The sequence below is a fragment of the Nerophis ophidion genome, linkage group LG10, assembly GCF_033978795.1.
Source record: "Nerophis ophidion isolate RoL-2023_Sa linkage group LG10, RoL_Noph_v1.0, whole genome shotgun sequence".
Lineage (NCBI taxonomy): Eukaryota > Metazoa > Chordata > Actinopteri > Syngnathiformes > Syngnathidae > Nerophis > Nerophis ophidion.
In genome coordinates, this window is record NC_084620.1 from 483,752 (window position 1) to 499,256 (window position 15,505).

At 41.9% G+C, this 15,505-nt stretch overlaps 1 protein-coding gene and 1 long non-coding RNA gene across 4 annotated transcripts in view; one reads left to right on the top strand and one right to left on the bottom strand.

Moving 5' to 3' along the window:
- Positions 1–15,505, bottom strand: part of pex26 (peroxisomal biogenesis factor 26) — an 89,750-nt gene that overhangs the window by 70,641 nt on the left and 3,604 nt on the right. Inside the window, exons 3-5 of one of the 2 annotated variants that reach the window (XM_061911962.1) lie at positions 13,495–13,808; positions 11,559–11,690; positions 8,170–8,243 (exon numbers count right to left, since the gene is read on the bottom strand). In XM_061911962.1, coding sequence (XP_061767946.1) covers positions 8,185–8,243; positions 11,559–11,690; positions 13,495–13,808 — 505 coding nt within the window. In that variant the 3' untranslated portion in view covers positions 8,170–8,184. Of the gene's footprint in view, positions 1–8,169; positions 8,244–8,752; positions 9,884–11,558; positions 11,691–13,494; positions 13,809–15,505 lie in introns of those variants that run through there. The other variant, XM_061911961.1, reaches the window with a different exon arrangement.
- On the top strand, positions 36–10,961 carry LOC133559973 (uncharacterized). Of its 2 annotated transcripts, none has more exons than XR_009808360.1 (4): positions 36–215; positions 7,672–7,908; positions 7,977–8,064; positions 8,205–10,961. It is a non-coding gene; the product is annotated as an uncharacterized LOC133559973 (long non-coding RNA). The 2 variants fall into 2 exon arrangements; XR_009808361.1 differs by lacking the exon at positions 36–215 and adding an exon at positions 6,965–7,295.

Sequence of the window (15,505 nt, forward strand, 5' to 3'; positions counted from 1 at the left end):
AGATGAGTCGGCCCTGCCGACAAGTTGCAACCAGATGATGTTTGTTTTGATTTTTATAATGGCTTTTATGACAAAACATGTTTCCCACCGCAGGAAGGTATTAAAGATGGCAGCAGTGACAGGAAGTGGAGAAGTCCTTTCCCAGGAACCTGAGCGGTCTGCTGGCTTCAAACGCCTGCCGCTCATCCGCAACATGATGATAAGCAGCAGATAAGGTGCGGACTGAAGAGTAACGACAAGGGCTAGGCACTTTATATGTCATGAATAGAATTATCCAAGTGTGGGGGTGGGGGGGAGAAAGCTTTTGGACTAGTTCTTCAAGGCTGGAGAGCCGCTAACTGCCTGCTCAGCGCTTTTTTTCAACCTGACGTCAAACACTGTGCCAACTGCACTGTACAAAAATGTTTGTATATTTTTCCGGTAAAATTCCGATGACTGAGCTGCCAGTTTGTTTGTTTTTTCTGTAGTTTTTACAACAAATTACTGTAAAATGAAAAACTGTGATTTTTTTTTTTTATTCTGGCAATTAAGCTGCCTTTTCTTTTTACCGTAAATTAGGGCTGTACGCATTGTATGGATCAAAAATTATACTGCCTGTACAAATACCGGTACTTTTTTTTCCACCCGCATGCTGCCGTACAGAGCGCATGATTGTGAGTGTGTCAGCACGCACACACACAGAGCGCATACAAGCAGAAACCATGTGGAAAGGGAAATGACAAAACATGAGGAGTTCTCCTGGTTGATAAAGAGTGTGCGTGAAGCGCAATATGAATGTATTTGGGCTTCTAAACTTCAGATAAATGTGACACTTTAAACACGGACACACAGAGCTACAAAACGGTGCTTTAAAACATGACTCGTCAATGGTGGCAACTGACAAATTATTACCATCTTTGCTTCAAACTTAGTTAAACATTTAAACAACAAGCATTTGCATCTGCACAGGGAGTTTGAAGAGCAGCAGGGAGCACCCCTGTTGTACACATACAGCTGGTTGGCTTGTTGCCAATTATTTGCGCAGTCCAAACCGCCCACATAAGGTAAACTAATGCACATTAAATGACTAAATTTTGTCGCAAATTCCTACAATTTGTGTTTTATCTTTAGCAATATGTGTTTTACCGGCTACATGTCTTTTCTGTGGAATTGTCGCCATAGTATTATTTTAAGTACCAGAATTTACTAATCATTTAATTTTCTTAATGCACACACCAAAAGTGGCAGCCACGATCATGGAGCATTTAACAATTCTGATATAAAAATTCTGATATTCTATTCTATATGAATCCTAGATTATGGCAGGCAATACATTTAATAAAAATCAGAATCAGAAATACTTTATTAATCCCGGGGGGGTAAGGATTAAAATTTTCAGCACAACCCCAAAAATTATTATTTGTGTGCAATAACAAAAGCTAAGTGTGTTTAACGCCAATTTTTATTTTAATCTTCTAAAATCATTCTTTGAGTGTATTATGAAACATATGTTTAATGTAAGGCACTATATAAGTATAACCCATTTACCATTTATCTGTGGTCTCCCTTATTTTCAAAAGTATCAAAATGTATACCTGTACTAAAGTATTGGTAATGGGACAACCATACTGTAAAAATCTCTTATTGTTTTACAGTGCATTACTGTAACTGGAAAAACAGTCCCACTTTTATTCTTTCAGCATAAAAACTACAACCTTTTTTTTTTTTTTACAGTGCATTACTGTACATGGACAAATTGTATCACTTTTATTTGATGGTTGTTTTGTCAGTGCATTACTGTAAATGTAAAAGCTTTACTACTTTTATATCTACAGTAAAATTCTGGCAATTTAGCTGACATTTTCGGGAGGCGTAAAATCCATGGTTGTTTTTACAGTGAATTACTGTAAATGGAAAAACTGGTACCACTTTAATTTTTACAATAACATTCTTTTGACTATTGGCTTTTTATTCTCATAAAATCTACAGTTATTTTTACAGTGCATTACTGGACATGGAAAAAAATCCCACTTGTATTTTTCCAGCAAAATTCTGGCAAGTGAGCTGCCAGATTTTTATACCGTAAATCTACAGTTGTTTTTCCAGTGCGTTATTGTAAAATCTTGGCGACTGAGCTGCCATTTTTTATTACCGTAAAATCTACAAACCGTTTTTACATGGTGTGAATGTGAAAACAGTACGACTTTTATCCTTACAGTAAAATTGTGGCAACTGAGATGCCATTTTTTTACCGTAACAGCTAAGGTTGCTGTTTTTACAATGCATTGCTGTAAATAGAAAAACTTTACCACGATTGATTTTACAGTAAAATTCTGGCGACTGAGCTGCCAGGTTTTTTCAGTTTTTCTTTTAAGTCGGCTTGCTTTATTAATAATCGTGGCACACGTCAGCTAAAATGATGGCTAAAATTCCCTCACGCCATGTAAATGAGTCTCACCAAGATCATACGCAAGCACCGTGAAAGTCAACCGATATAACTTTTGATAGTGCTTGTCTATGAAAATGAAATGGAAAGTATAAAGAAAAAAACAGACATCGCCATGGTCACTAGGCGCGTGTTGAGAGAAAAACAGAACCATTTCCGACTTGAAAGCTCATTATGTAACCGTGGGATAGCAGAGATTTGCTGGACAGCTCGGAGATGAGGTGCTTGTTTCACAGTGGGAAAAACCTTCTGCAGACAAAGCATCAATTTGTTCCTTTTTAGGGTTGTGGAATTTAAGACACAGATCACATTATTCCGTACATCCATGTCACTAAATAACCCAGATGGAGGGGGACGCTAAAGCATAGCTAAAAAGCATAACCTCATGTTTTGACAAGTGGAACTTATCTAATAGGTTCAGCCACCTATCAATCACTTCATTAAATGCTTGGAGGCTTGGGATAAATCAAAAAGCCTCAAAACACAAACAACACACAAAAATAAAAATACTTATTTTCCCATGCGGCAAAAACATTATTGATGACGCGAGTGAAATGTCTGGAATTCTCAGTGGCTCTCAGCCGCAAGAGCGAGGGGAGACGCGGGAGAGCGAGGGAGACCAAAGATCTCCAAAAGCCAAAAAAAATGTAATTTTCTCCAATACTCGCCTAGTAACAAACTAAACACGCATCAACACTTTCCACCAGACTTCACACATGCGTTGGCCATTGTATCTTGACTCATTTATAGTGGCAATCGCACCAATGACACAAGCACCTTGGCCAGGCGGGGGGGGGGGGTCACCTGTCTAGCAGTTATAATATCAGCAGCTGTGAATGTTACAAATTCATCAAAATGTTTGATGATTATTATTTTGTTATTTTTAATTATACTATACTTATGTGTACATACATACATACATATATATATATATACATATATATATACATATATATATATATACATATATATATATATATATATATACACATATATATACACGGATGCTGAAGCACATAGTGCAAAGAGGTCGCCGACTTTCTGCACAGAGAGTTGCTACAAAGCTCCAAACTTCATGTGACATTCCAATTAGCCCACGTACAGTATGTAGAGAACTTCATTGAATGGGTTTCCATGGCTGAGCAGCTGCATTGAAGACATACATCACCAAGTCCAATGCAAAGCGTCGGATGCAGTGGTGTCTAGAACAGTAGAGATACATTCTCTGGAGTGATGAATCACGCTTTTCCATCTGGCAATCTGATGGACGAGTCCGGGTTTGGAGGATGCCAGGAGAACATTTCAGACTGCATTGTGCCGAATGACAAATTTGGCGGAGGAGGAATTATGGTGTGCGGTTGTTTTTTGGAGTTGGGCTTGGCTCCTTGGTTCCAGTGAAATGAACTTTGAATGCTCCAGGATACCAAAACATTTTGGACAATTCCATGCTCCCAACCTTGTGGGAACAGTTTGGAGATGGCCCCTTCCTCTTCCAACAGGACTGTGCACCAGTGCACAAAGCAAGGTTCATAAAGACATGGATGACAGAGTCTGGTGTGGATATACTTGACTGGCCTGCCCAAAGTCCTGAGCCTGAACCAGATAGAACACCTTTGGGATGAATTACAACGGAGACTTAGACCCAGCCCTTCTCGACCAGCATAAGTGTGTGACCTCACCGATGCGCTTTTGGAAGAATAGTCGAAAACTCCTATGAACACACTACGCAACCTTGTGGACAGCCTTCCCAGAACAGTTCAAAGTGTATAAGCTGCAAAAGATGGACTGACATCATATTGATCCCAATGGGTTAGGAGTAATCAATCAATCAATCAATCAATCAATAATTACTTATATAGCCCTAAATCACTAGTGTCTCAAAGGGCTGCACAAACCACCACGACATCCTCGGTAGGCCCACATAAGGGCAAGGAAAACTCACACCCAGTGGGACGTCGGTGACAATAATGACCCAGTGGGACGTCGGTGACAATGATGACTATGAGAACCTTGGAGAGGAGGAAAGCAATGGATGTCGAGCGGGTCTAACATGATACTGTGAAAGATCAATCCACAATGGATCCAACACAGTCGCGAGAGTCCAGTCCAAAGCGGATCCAACACAGCAGCGAGAGTCCCGTTCACAGCGGAGCCAGCAGGAAACCATCCCAAGCGGAGGCGGATCAGCAGCGCAGAGATGTCCCCAGCCGATACACAGGCAAGCAGTACATGGCCACCGGATCGGACCGGACCCCTTCCACAAGGGAGAGTGGGACATAGAAGAAAAAGAAAAGAAACGGCAGATCAACTGGTCTAAAAAGGGAGTCTATTTAAAGGCTAGAGTATACAAATGAGTTTTAAGGTGAGACTTAAATGCTTCTACTGAGGTGGCATCTCGAACTGTTACCGGGAGGGCATTCCAGAGTACTGGAGCCCGAACGGAAAAAGCTCTATAGCCCGCAGACTTTTTTTGGGCTTTGGGAATCACTAATAAGCCGGAGTCCTTTGAACGCAGATTTCTTGCCGGGACATATGGTACAATACAATCGGCAAGATAGGATGGAGCTAGACCGTGTAGTATTTTATACGTAAGTAGTAAAACCTTAAAGTCACATCTTAAGTGCACAGGAAGCCAGTGCAGGTGAGCCAGTACAGGTATATATGTATGTATATATGTATATAAAGGTATATACAGTACAGGCGTAATGTGATCAAACTTTCTTGTTCTTGTCAAAAGTCTAGCAGCCGCATTTTGTACCAACTGTAATCTTTTAATGCTAGACATGGGGAGACCCGAAAATAATACGTTACAGTAGTCGAGGAGAGACGTAACAAAGCATGGATAATGATCTCAGCGTCTTTAGTGGACAGAATGGAGCGAATTTTAGCGATATTACGGAGATGAAAGAAGGCCGTTTTATCCATCCATCCATCCATCATCTTCCGCTTATCCGAGGTCGGGTCGCGGGGGCAACAGCCTAAGCAGGGAAACCCAGACTTCCCTCTCCCCAGCCACTTCGTCTAGCTCTTCCCGGGGGATCCCGAGGCGTTCCCAGGCCAGCCGGGAGACATAGTCTTCCCAACGTGTCCTGGGTCTTCCCCGTGGCCTCCTACCGGTTGGACGTGCCCTAAACACCTTCCTAGGGAGGCGTTCGGATGGCATCCTGACCAGATGCCCGAACCAACTCATCTGGCTCCTCTCGATGTGGAGGAGCAGTGGCTTTACTTTGAGTTCCTCCCGGATGGCAGAGCTTCTCACCCTATCTCTAAGGGAGAGCCCCGCCACACGGCGGAGGAAACTCATTTCGGCCGCTTGTACCCGTGATCTTATCCTTTCGGTCATGACCCAAAGCTCATGACCATAGGTGAGGATGGGAACGTAGATCGACCGGTAAATTGAGAGCTTTGCCTTCCGGCTCAGCTCCTTCTTCACCACAACGGATCGGTACAACGTCCGCATTACTGAAGACGCCGCACCGATCCGCCTGTCGATCTCACGATCCACTCTTCCCTCACTCGTGAACAAGACTCCTAGGTACTTGAACTCCTCCACTTGGGGCAGGGTCTCCTCCCCAACCCGGAGATGGCACTCCACCCTTTTCCGGGCGAGAACCATGGACTCGGACTTGGAGGTGCTGATTCTCATTCCGGTCGCTTCACACTCGGCTGCGAACCGATCCAGCGAGAGCTGAAGATCCCGTTTTAGTAACGCTTTTAATGTGTGCCTCAAAGGAGAGAGTTGGGTCGAAGATAACACCCAGATTCTTTACCGTGTCGCCTTGTTTAATTGTTTGGTTGTCAAATGTTAGAGTTGTATTATTAAATAGAGTACGGTGTCTAGCAGGACCGATAATCAGCATTTCCGTTTTTTTGGCGTTGAGTTGCAAAAAGTTAGCGGACATCCATTGTTTAATTTCATTAAGACACGCAAATCAAATATATATATATATATATATATATATATATATATATATGTCTTGATTGGATTATCCAGAGAATAGTGCTCGATACCGTGGTAGAGCGCAATATGTAGGTGTGGGAAAAATCACAAGACTACTTCATCTCTACAGAACTGTTTCATGAGGTGTTCCCTCAATCATCAGGAGATTTTTTTTTTCCTGATGATTGAGGGAACACCTCATGAAACAGTTCTGTAGAGATGAAGTAGTCTTGTGATTTTTCCCACACCTACACATATATATAGAGAGAGAGAGAGAGAGAGAGAGAGAGAGAGAGAGAGAGAGAGAGAGAGAGAGAGAGAGAGAGAGAGAGAGAGAGAGAGAGAGAGAGAGAGAGAGAGAGAGAGAGAGAGAGGCGGATCGGTGCAGCGTCTTCAGTAATCCGGACGCTGTATCGGTCCGTTGTGAAGAAGGAGCTGAGCCGGAAGGAAAAGCTCTTAATTTACCGGTCGATCTACGTTCCCATCCTTACCTATGGTCATGAACTTTGGGTTATGACCGAAAGGATAAGATCACGGGTACAAGCGGCCGAAATGAGTTTCCTCCACCGTGTGGCGGGGCTCTCCCTTAGACATAGGGTGAGAAGCTCTGCCATCCGGGAGGAGCTCAACGTAAAGCCGCTGCTCCTTCACATCGAGAGGAGCCAGATGAGGTGGTTCGGGCATCTGGTCAGAATGCCACCCGAACGCCTCCCTAGGGAGGTGTTTAGGGCACGTCCGACCGGTATGAGGCAACAGGGAAGACCCAGGACACCTTGGGAAAACTATGTCTCCCGGCTGGCCTGGGAACGCCTCGGGATTCCCTGGGAAGAGCTGGACGAAGTGGCTGGGGAGAGGGAAGTCTGGGCTTCTGGGCTGCTTAGACTGCTGCCCCAGTTATTCGACCTCTGATAAGCGGAAGAAGATGAATATGTATATATATATTACAATATTAGGTTGTGAAAATAATTGATATTGTTTGAATATTAATCAAGTGATTAACTTTTGGCATTTGATACTCAAACTGTATTCTGCACATTGTAAATTGCTTGTATTAAGACAATTACACTATTAGTGGTATTAATGCTGGGAGGCACGCTCTTCACTTTAATCAACTAATGATCATTTAAACATTTTTGTCAGAATATCGTTAAAAAAAATGCAGCAATGCAAGAACAAAAGTGTCCAATCCCACTGGTGTGACTCTATTCTTTGGCATCTAAAGTTGATAAACGCATCGCCCTGCATCTGAATTACTAGGAATTGCAAGCAAGTTTATCTTTTTAAATTTGCATGTCATAACTTGAAGGCGACACGATGTATACATGTGGCCTTGAGAGCCCCCCCACCCAGATACACAATACAGGCGGCGGCGGCAGGCCACGCGTTGAGTCATCTCGCCGCCTGTGGCTGCGTGCAGACGTGTTCCATTCTGTCAGAAGAGGCGCAGCACGCAGGAACCAATTCACACACTCCCCCCGCCCACCAACCACCTCCACGTTTGGCAAGCCCCCAGGGAACGTCGGCGTGCCAAAAGGGGCTGCAGGTAATATAATTGTTCCCCTATGTTGCCATGAGACTACAAATAATGCAGATGTTTGCATTGTTCTGCAGTGTATTGTTCATCACACAAGTCAGCCATGTCGGGGAAGTGAATGCCATGGAAGGAATTCTCCCTCCCAGATAGAGAAAAGCAACACCAGTAAGTCTGCAACACCACCTAAAGGTCTCCAGTAAACATGACACTGCTGCTAGATTTCAATCTTTGGAAGAGTGCTGAAAACACTTTTTTTTTTTTGCTGCTAACCTTTTCTCCATCGCTCTACCCCCTCCTCTCTGGAGCGCCACGCCGCATCTGCTTTGGCTTGCTGCTGCTGCTGTCTAGGAATGTCACAAACAAGACAGCAACAAGTGAGAGGATATTTAACACGGTGAAGGCCAACTGTAAAGCTTTTTTTTTCAAAAATGTAAGATTATTATTGAATAGTTGCTTAAAGGGCCCCACTTGTATTAACAACATTGTCACTCATATCATGGTTTTAGACATTAAAATGTAAAGTACAATTCCCCCCAAAATAGACAGTAGTAATTTTAGGCTTGTGTTCTAACAGATGTCAGTACATTTTGGAGCTAAAATTGGGTATGCTGAAGTCAGAATACTGGAGGCAATTTCATATTGTCTGGTATTTAGGTATAGCATCTTCATCCTGAATCACAATATTTTCGCAAAGTATTTGACACAATTATCAAATATGTCTCCCAAGTGCATTCTTGCAGGGTGTGGCAATAAAACTAAAAACATGGGTCAGCCTGCATACATTTGGGAATGTGACAAAGGTATGGACCTCTTCAGTCAAAGCGACTCGCACAAAATGGGACAGACCAAGTGAGAGAATTGTAATTTGCAGCAATCATTTTATTGATTCGAACTTCAAAGAATGGTTTTGGTCGGAATTTGGATGGGAAAAAAATATAATTCTCAAGCTAAATAACATCATGAAAATCAGGAGCATCCTCCAGGGAAGAAAGACTGAGTCGGAACCTGCGGAAAAACAGAGATCGAAGCGCAGACCTAAAAAATTTAAGAAAAATACGGCATGCCGCTAGTATTTTATTTTGCGTCCTTTGCTGTTTGAGGAAATGCTGAAAGAGCATGAGGAAACACAGGCTATGGTGTCTAAAGAAGAGTAGGAAGGAAAGTCATATGTTTCCCCATAATGTTAACCGTATCAGTTTTGATGTAATTATGGAACGGAGCCACAAAAAGATGCAAAAAAGTGATCAAAAGAATAATTTCACATGCCTTTAACCACATTGTCTCTGTAGTAAAAATGGGCTTTAGTTCTGCAGATGATGTCCCACCGAGAGGGGGCGGCATATCAAGTCTGGCAATGAAAAGGGGGCGTTCCAAGAACAGTTAGTTAGCTATACTTTAATTAACAACAAAGTGATATTATGAGAAATGACTGGGAGATTCATTTTCAACTGCGATGAGGTGGCGACTTGTCCAGGGTGTACACCGCCTTCCGCCCGATTGTAGCTGAGATAGGCACCAGCGCCCCTGAGACCCCAAAGGGAATAAGCGGTAGAAAATGGATGGATGGATGGACGGATTCATTTTCAAGAGCAAAAAATACATGATTAGAACTTTTTAGTGAAATTTTACGTCATCTGGACGCTAAGGGTCTTTTAAAGCAACTGGAGGGCAAGTTTGCTTGAAATGGAAGTTGTGTTGTTTTTGCGACGAGAAAATAAAAATTGGCTGTTTTTAAGGAAGGCTTGGAATTTAAAGCCGAACAGTGTCCAGATAAAAAGATGATATTACAGATATTGCATTACCATTCTTCATTTTAATATTCTTTTCATAAGTTAAAGAATTAGGTTGGCGCGTACTGCCCGAGAAGAAACAGCAAGTCAGTCTTTTGTAGCTCTCTGCTGATAATACAAGGACGCTGTGGCTTTCCACAACTCTCTGAGCAGCTGATGAAGTTTGGAAATCCACATGAAGGATGAGGGAAGAGCTGAAAACAATGGAAAGAGTTTAATGCCGACGTTAACAGAGAGTTTTGAAATGTAAATAATAGGGATGGGTACCGAATTCGGCACTTTTATAGGTGCAGTCTGAATTCCATCTGTATCATTTTTGAAAAATTAACAGTACCATATTTTGATACCTTTGCATGCATCATCACGGCCAGTAGCAGGCTCGGAACCCATTCAAGCACTTGGCGGGCAAACAGGCGTATTTGACTGCCTCTAAATAATCTTGCAATTTTCCAAGCCAACAAATGACTGAGAGAAACCGCTGAAAAGTAAGGGGCTAGCTCGACGCTAATTTGGGGCGCTGGATCGGTTCGCAGCAGAGTGTGAAGCGACCGGAATGAGAATCAGCACCTCCAAGTCCGAGTCCATGGTTCTCGCCCGGAAAAGGGTGGAGTGCCATCTCCGGGTTGGGGAGGAGACCCTGCCCCAAGTGGAGGAGTTCAAGTACCTAGGAGTCTTGTTCACGAGTGAGGGAAGAGTGGATCGTGAGATCGACAGGCGGATCGGTGCGGCGTCTTCAGTAATGCGGACGTTGTACCGGTCCGTTGGGGTGAAGAAGGAGCTGAGCCGGAAGGCAAAGCTCTCAATTTACCGGTCGATCTACGTTCCCATCCTCACCTATGGTCATGAGCTTTGGGTCATGACCGAAAGGATAAGATCACGGGTACAAGCGGCCGAAATTAGTTTCCTCCGCCGTGTGGCGGGTCTCTCCCTTAGAGATAGGGTGAGAAGCTCTGCCATCCGGGAGGAACTCAAAGTAAAGCCGCTGCTCCTTCACATCGAGAGGAGCCAGATGAGGTGGTTCGGGCATCTGGTCAGGATGCCACCCGAACGCCTCCCTAGGGAGGTGTTTAGGGCACGTCCAACCGGTAGGAGGCCACGGGGAAGACCCAGGACACGTTGGGAAGACTATGTCTCCCGGCTGGCCTGGGAACGCCTCGGGATCCCCCGGGAAGAGCTAGACGAAGTGGCTGGGGAGAGGGAAGTCTGGGTTTCCCTGCTTAGGCTGTTGCCCCCGCGACCCGACCTCGGATAAGCGGAAGATGATGGATGGATTGATGGATATGCCATGTACAAGCAATTGGTTAGCATTAGCGGTTTTACATGGCAATTTCAAAGCCTCCAAATTTGGTAATCAATGGGTCAGGTTTTAAAAAAATCGGAATTGTACTGTTCGCATTGAGATGAAAAAAAATCAGATACAAGTCATATATGGGCAAAAAAAAAATCTTAATTAACCTGCGGTGTGAACATAGCTTAAGATGCACGTTACAATCAGCTGCTGTGTGTAATAAGTACAATACTTACAGACGAAACACTTTGTAGGACTCAAAAGACAAAATTGGCGCATTCAACTTACCGGCAACAAACCTAGGTCAAACTGAAATAAATGCATACCTTAAAATGAGAGCTGGAATTGTACAAAAAAAAAAGATATAAGAACTGGACATCACAGTTATTATCAGCGCAATGTTAAATGTTACATTTTTTTTTTTAATTTATTATTAAACAAATGAAAATGTATTACTGCATGAAAACAGAAAAGTGCTGAAAATTGCTACTGGTAACAATTCTAAGGTACCAGGAATTAGTACCATATTAATTCAAACGTGAAAAGTACCCATCCCTATAGTGAGGAGCAAGGAAACCCACCTGGATCCAAGCGTAAAAACAGCATGTAGAGAAGAAGAGCAGCCAAGAAAAGTTTATGGAAAGAGAAGGAGCCAGACATCAATCTCCTGTAGGAAAGTCTCAACATGGCTTCCAGTCTGTGGAGAAAGGAACCTGTGAAAAAGCAAGACAACACTCAGTAATGCCGTTCTTTAAACGAACATGACTATAAAGTAAAGCTGACAAAGTTAACGTGGAAAGGACGAGTTAACGAAAGTTTTCTGTGTGTAAAAAAGTGTTGTTGGTGCCTATTTGACCATTTTGTGTTGAGCAGTTTAAAAGAGCATAATGTTTATTAAACAAACATTTGCATAAATCAAACAAATTGTCTAGTCTCATGTTGGGTTTAAATTATAATAAAGTAATTACTTTCTATAAATGTGTGGCCGAAATAATGAAGTATTGTAAATGCGTACATCAATGTACCGATATTAGTTATTGCAGTTTTTTATGTACATTTGCATGTTAATTGAAAATGTTTACTTCTATCAATGATTACTGTGATCTTGTTTTTAACTTTTCTGTTGTTTTTTTTGCTCTGCAGAATAATGAAAAACAACAGAGCAAACATAAATGACACAAAACACGTACGTACATATCAGTTTGGATGATCATTTAAAAACAAAGTAGTGATTAAATGATCATCAGTTTTGTAAATTATATAAATTTAAAACCTCAAGTGCTGAGACTGATGTTGGTGTGATTCATTTGCTCTGCCTTCATTGCAAAAAATTATATGATAAAATATGATCCATCCATCCATCCATTTTTCTACCGCTTATTCCCTTTAGGGGTCGCGGGGGGCGCTGGCGCCTATCTCAGCTACAATCGGGCGGAAGGCGGGGTACACCCTGGACAAGTCGCCACCTCATCGCAGGGCCATGATAAAATATCACGCTATCCCAATATTTACTATTACTGGCTATAAATCAAGCAATTTAAATCGCTTAGAATCACATAAAGTAACTACTGAATTAAGGTTGGGTGTTGTTGCTGTATGGATGGACCGTGAGCAATTTTTCTAGGACATCTTCTGGATTGTCTGCATGTTTTTAAAGTTGCATGTCCAACTTCAACAAGAATTCATAAGCATAAACATAAATCCATCATCAACTAATAATTAGGAATAACAGCTTTAGAATGCTTGTCAACACATGACATCGCCATGACAACCATCTCCAAAATCCTTCGGCTCTAACGACGGCGTCCTTTAAAATAAGGTAAAGGACCAAGAGAACACAAAACATTATTTTCTTTAGTTTGCAGCCCGTGTAAGGGTCAGGACAACAGACGTAACCAGGAAGTGTCCCATAGGCTAGAAAGTTCCAATTCATATCGCTCCAGCTGCTGCTGAAGGACTCTGGCCAGGACCCACACTTTGGGCTGGGTCCTTGGAAGGATGCAGCCCCTGAATTGAGACCCAGCTCCAGTGTGCTTAGAAACAGTCAGGAAATATCCACAGCCTTGTCCATCCCAATCCCCTTTCTTAGGCTGTGTAGCAAGAAAATTACCCGAAATGGTAAAGTGGCTTTTATTTTTCATTCTGAGTCATTGTAGCGACATGGCTGTTAAAATTAAGGAGTTTTGAGATTTCAAACTGTGAGTTCGCCACAGGGCTAGTGACGAAGTGTGTGTGTGCATGAAGACAGTTTCGCTGTTATTTTGGTCTTGGTATTAAATAGAGAGTTGAGCCATCACCCACTAGTTATGTTTGTTTGATATACAGTACTGTATTGCGCTTCATATTGTGTACAAACCTTTACTAATATATGGACTTATGTCGAGGTTGAAACTTATTCATGTTTACATTGTTACTTATGGAGAAATTAAATTAAATAGACAAACTTTTCTATTTTACGAACCTCGTTCAAGAACCAATTGGTAGATTGAGGTTCCATCTTTCAACTTGATTCCTCACCTTCTGTCGTGGGCACGTCACAACCACTACTATCTACATTGACAGCAGGCTCATGTTTCTGACGTTCAATTTCTTCTTCTATGATTTCCAGCGCTGTCCGTTTTTGCTCTTCAGTGAACGTGACGCTTCCCACCTCACCGACGACAAACTCTCGAGCCAGGTCCGTGCATCCGAGAGGCAAAAGGACACGCAGGAGGTAGAGCTCGGCCACCGGGCCAAAGCCTGAGACGCTGCGGTTGGACGGGCAGTGTAACCACGCTCGTGTGGTCTCTTGCATCATAGCCGGCTCACCCACTTGGGAGTAGAGAAGGACGCTGGTAAAAAAAGATAAGAAATACTAAAATTAACAATAATAATTAACAACAATTATATCAGTATGTGGAATTAAATTATGGAATGGATTAAGCAAATAAATCAAACAATGTACTAATATGATCCACTTCAAGAAATTCTTCAAACTTAAAGTGTTTACAAAGTACAAAGAAGAATAAACATGATAAACAATCTGAATTTATTTCATCCATCCATTCATTTTCAAGATAATCTTACTCATCTCACCATAGGAAATATAACTTTCTTCACCAATTATTATTTATTGATTTTTATTGTTATTACTTATTTAGTATATTGTGAATAAATTGAGAACAGAAAGTGGACAAAAGTTCTAGCAACTGCTATGTAAAAATGAAAAGGGGTAGGATTAAATAAGCTCTGCCTCTTCCGACTCCTTTTCGAACATGTTGAATAGAGAAACTGGAAATGATGGTGTATCATGTTGTATGCATTCATGTTCCAAGTAAACTCAAACTCAACTCAACTCAACTCAACAATGGAATTAGGGCTTGGCGATACATTGATATACTCGATATATCGCGGGTTTGTCTCTGTGCGATATAGAAAATGACTAAATCGTGATATTCGAGTATACGTTCTCAGGCAGTTGCTTTTAACTGCTGGCATTACACTACACGCATTTCCCACTCTTTCTAGTCTCTCCTTCTGACAGAGATTTAAAACAAGTGCACCTTCTTACATTCGTCACATACGTATACGCCCTCGCGGAGCAGTGAGGTAGCGGCATGGGTAGCGTTAGCTTTGGTGCTAGCGGTGCGGTGCGAGTGGTAATACGAGAAAAAGAAGGTTCGAATCTAGTAACTAATGAAGGAAAAAATAATTCCCAAGAAAAACAGCACGGGAATATGTCGGACAGACAACCGTAATTTGTCAAGTGTGGGGCAAAAGCGTTGCTACAAAAAGTAGCATTACTGCTAATATGTAGCATCATTTGAAAAGTCAACTGCTTGATTGATTGATTGATTGATACTTTTATTAGTAGATTGCACAGTACAGTACATATTCCGTACAATTGACCACTAAATGGTAACACCCCAATAAGTTTTTCAACTTGTTTAAGTCGGGGTCCACGTTAATCAATTCATGGTACAATGGAGAGTGTTTGAAACTCCGCATGTCAACATCTACGTTCGGTGCCCCACCGACAAAATGCCGAGGCAACTATTTCCACATCAACACCGTATGAAAAAAATAGTCAACAACAGAAGGAGATAACGTCCGCAGGAACCTACCACATAGCGAAGACATACACTATTTGATTTCCAATCATGCAGCTCATTTTTATTTGACAGTTATTGAAATATCTTGTGTGACATCATGCACAAAAGTGCACTTTATTTGTTTTGAACTATTGTAGTGGCGTTCTGTACAAAAAGTGCACTTTAATTTAGCGTTGTTTTGATATGTCACCTTAGTGACATCATGCACAAAAGTGCACTCATAGCTTGTTTTAAAATGTCTCTGACAATCTTGCGCTTTCTGTTTTGGAAATGACATGAAAGTTTGTGTCACTGCTTAATAACTGTTTAATAAATACAGTTTTGGTAAGTTGACTTAGTTGTGATTTCCCTCTCTGCATGAAAGTTTATAATGAGCATATAAAAATGCAGTATGAACAAGAATGTTTTAATGTAGACACATAGAATCATTATACTGC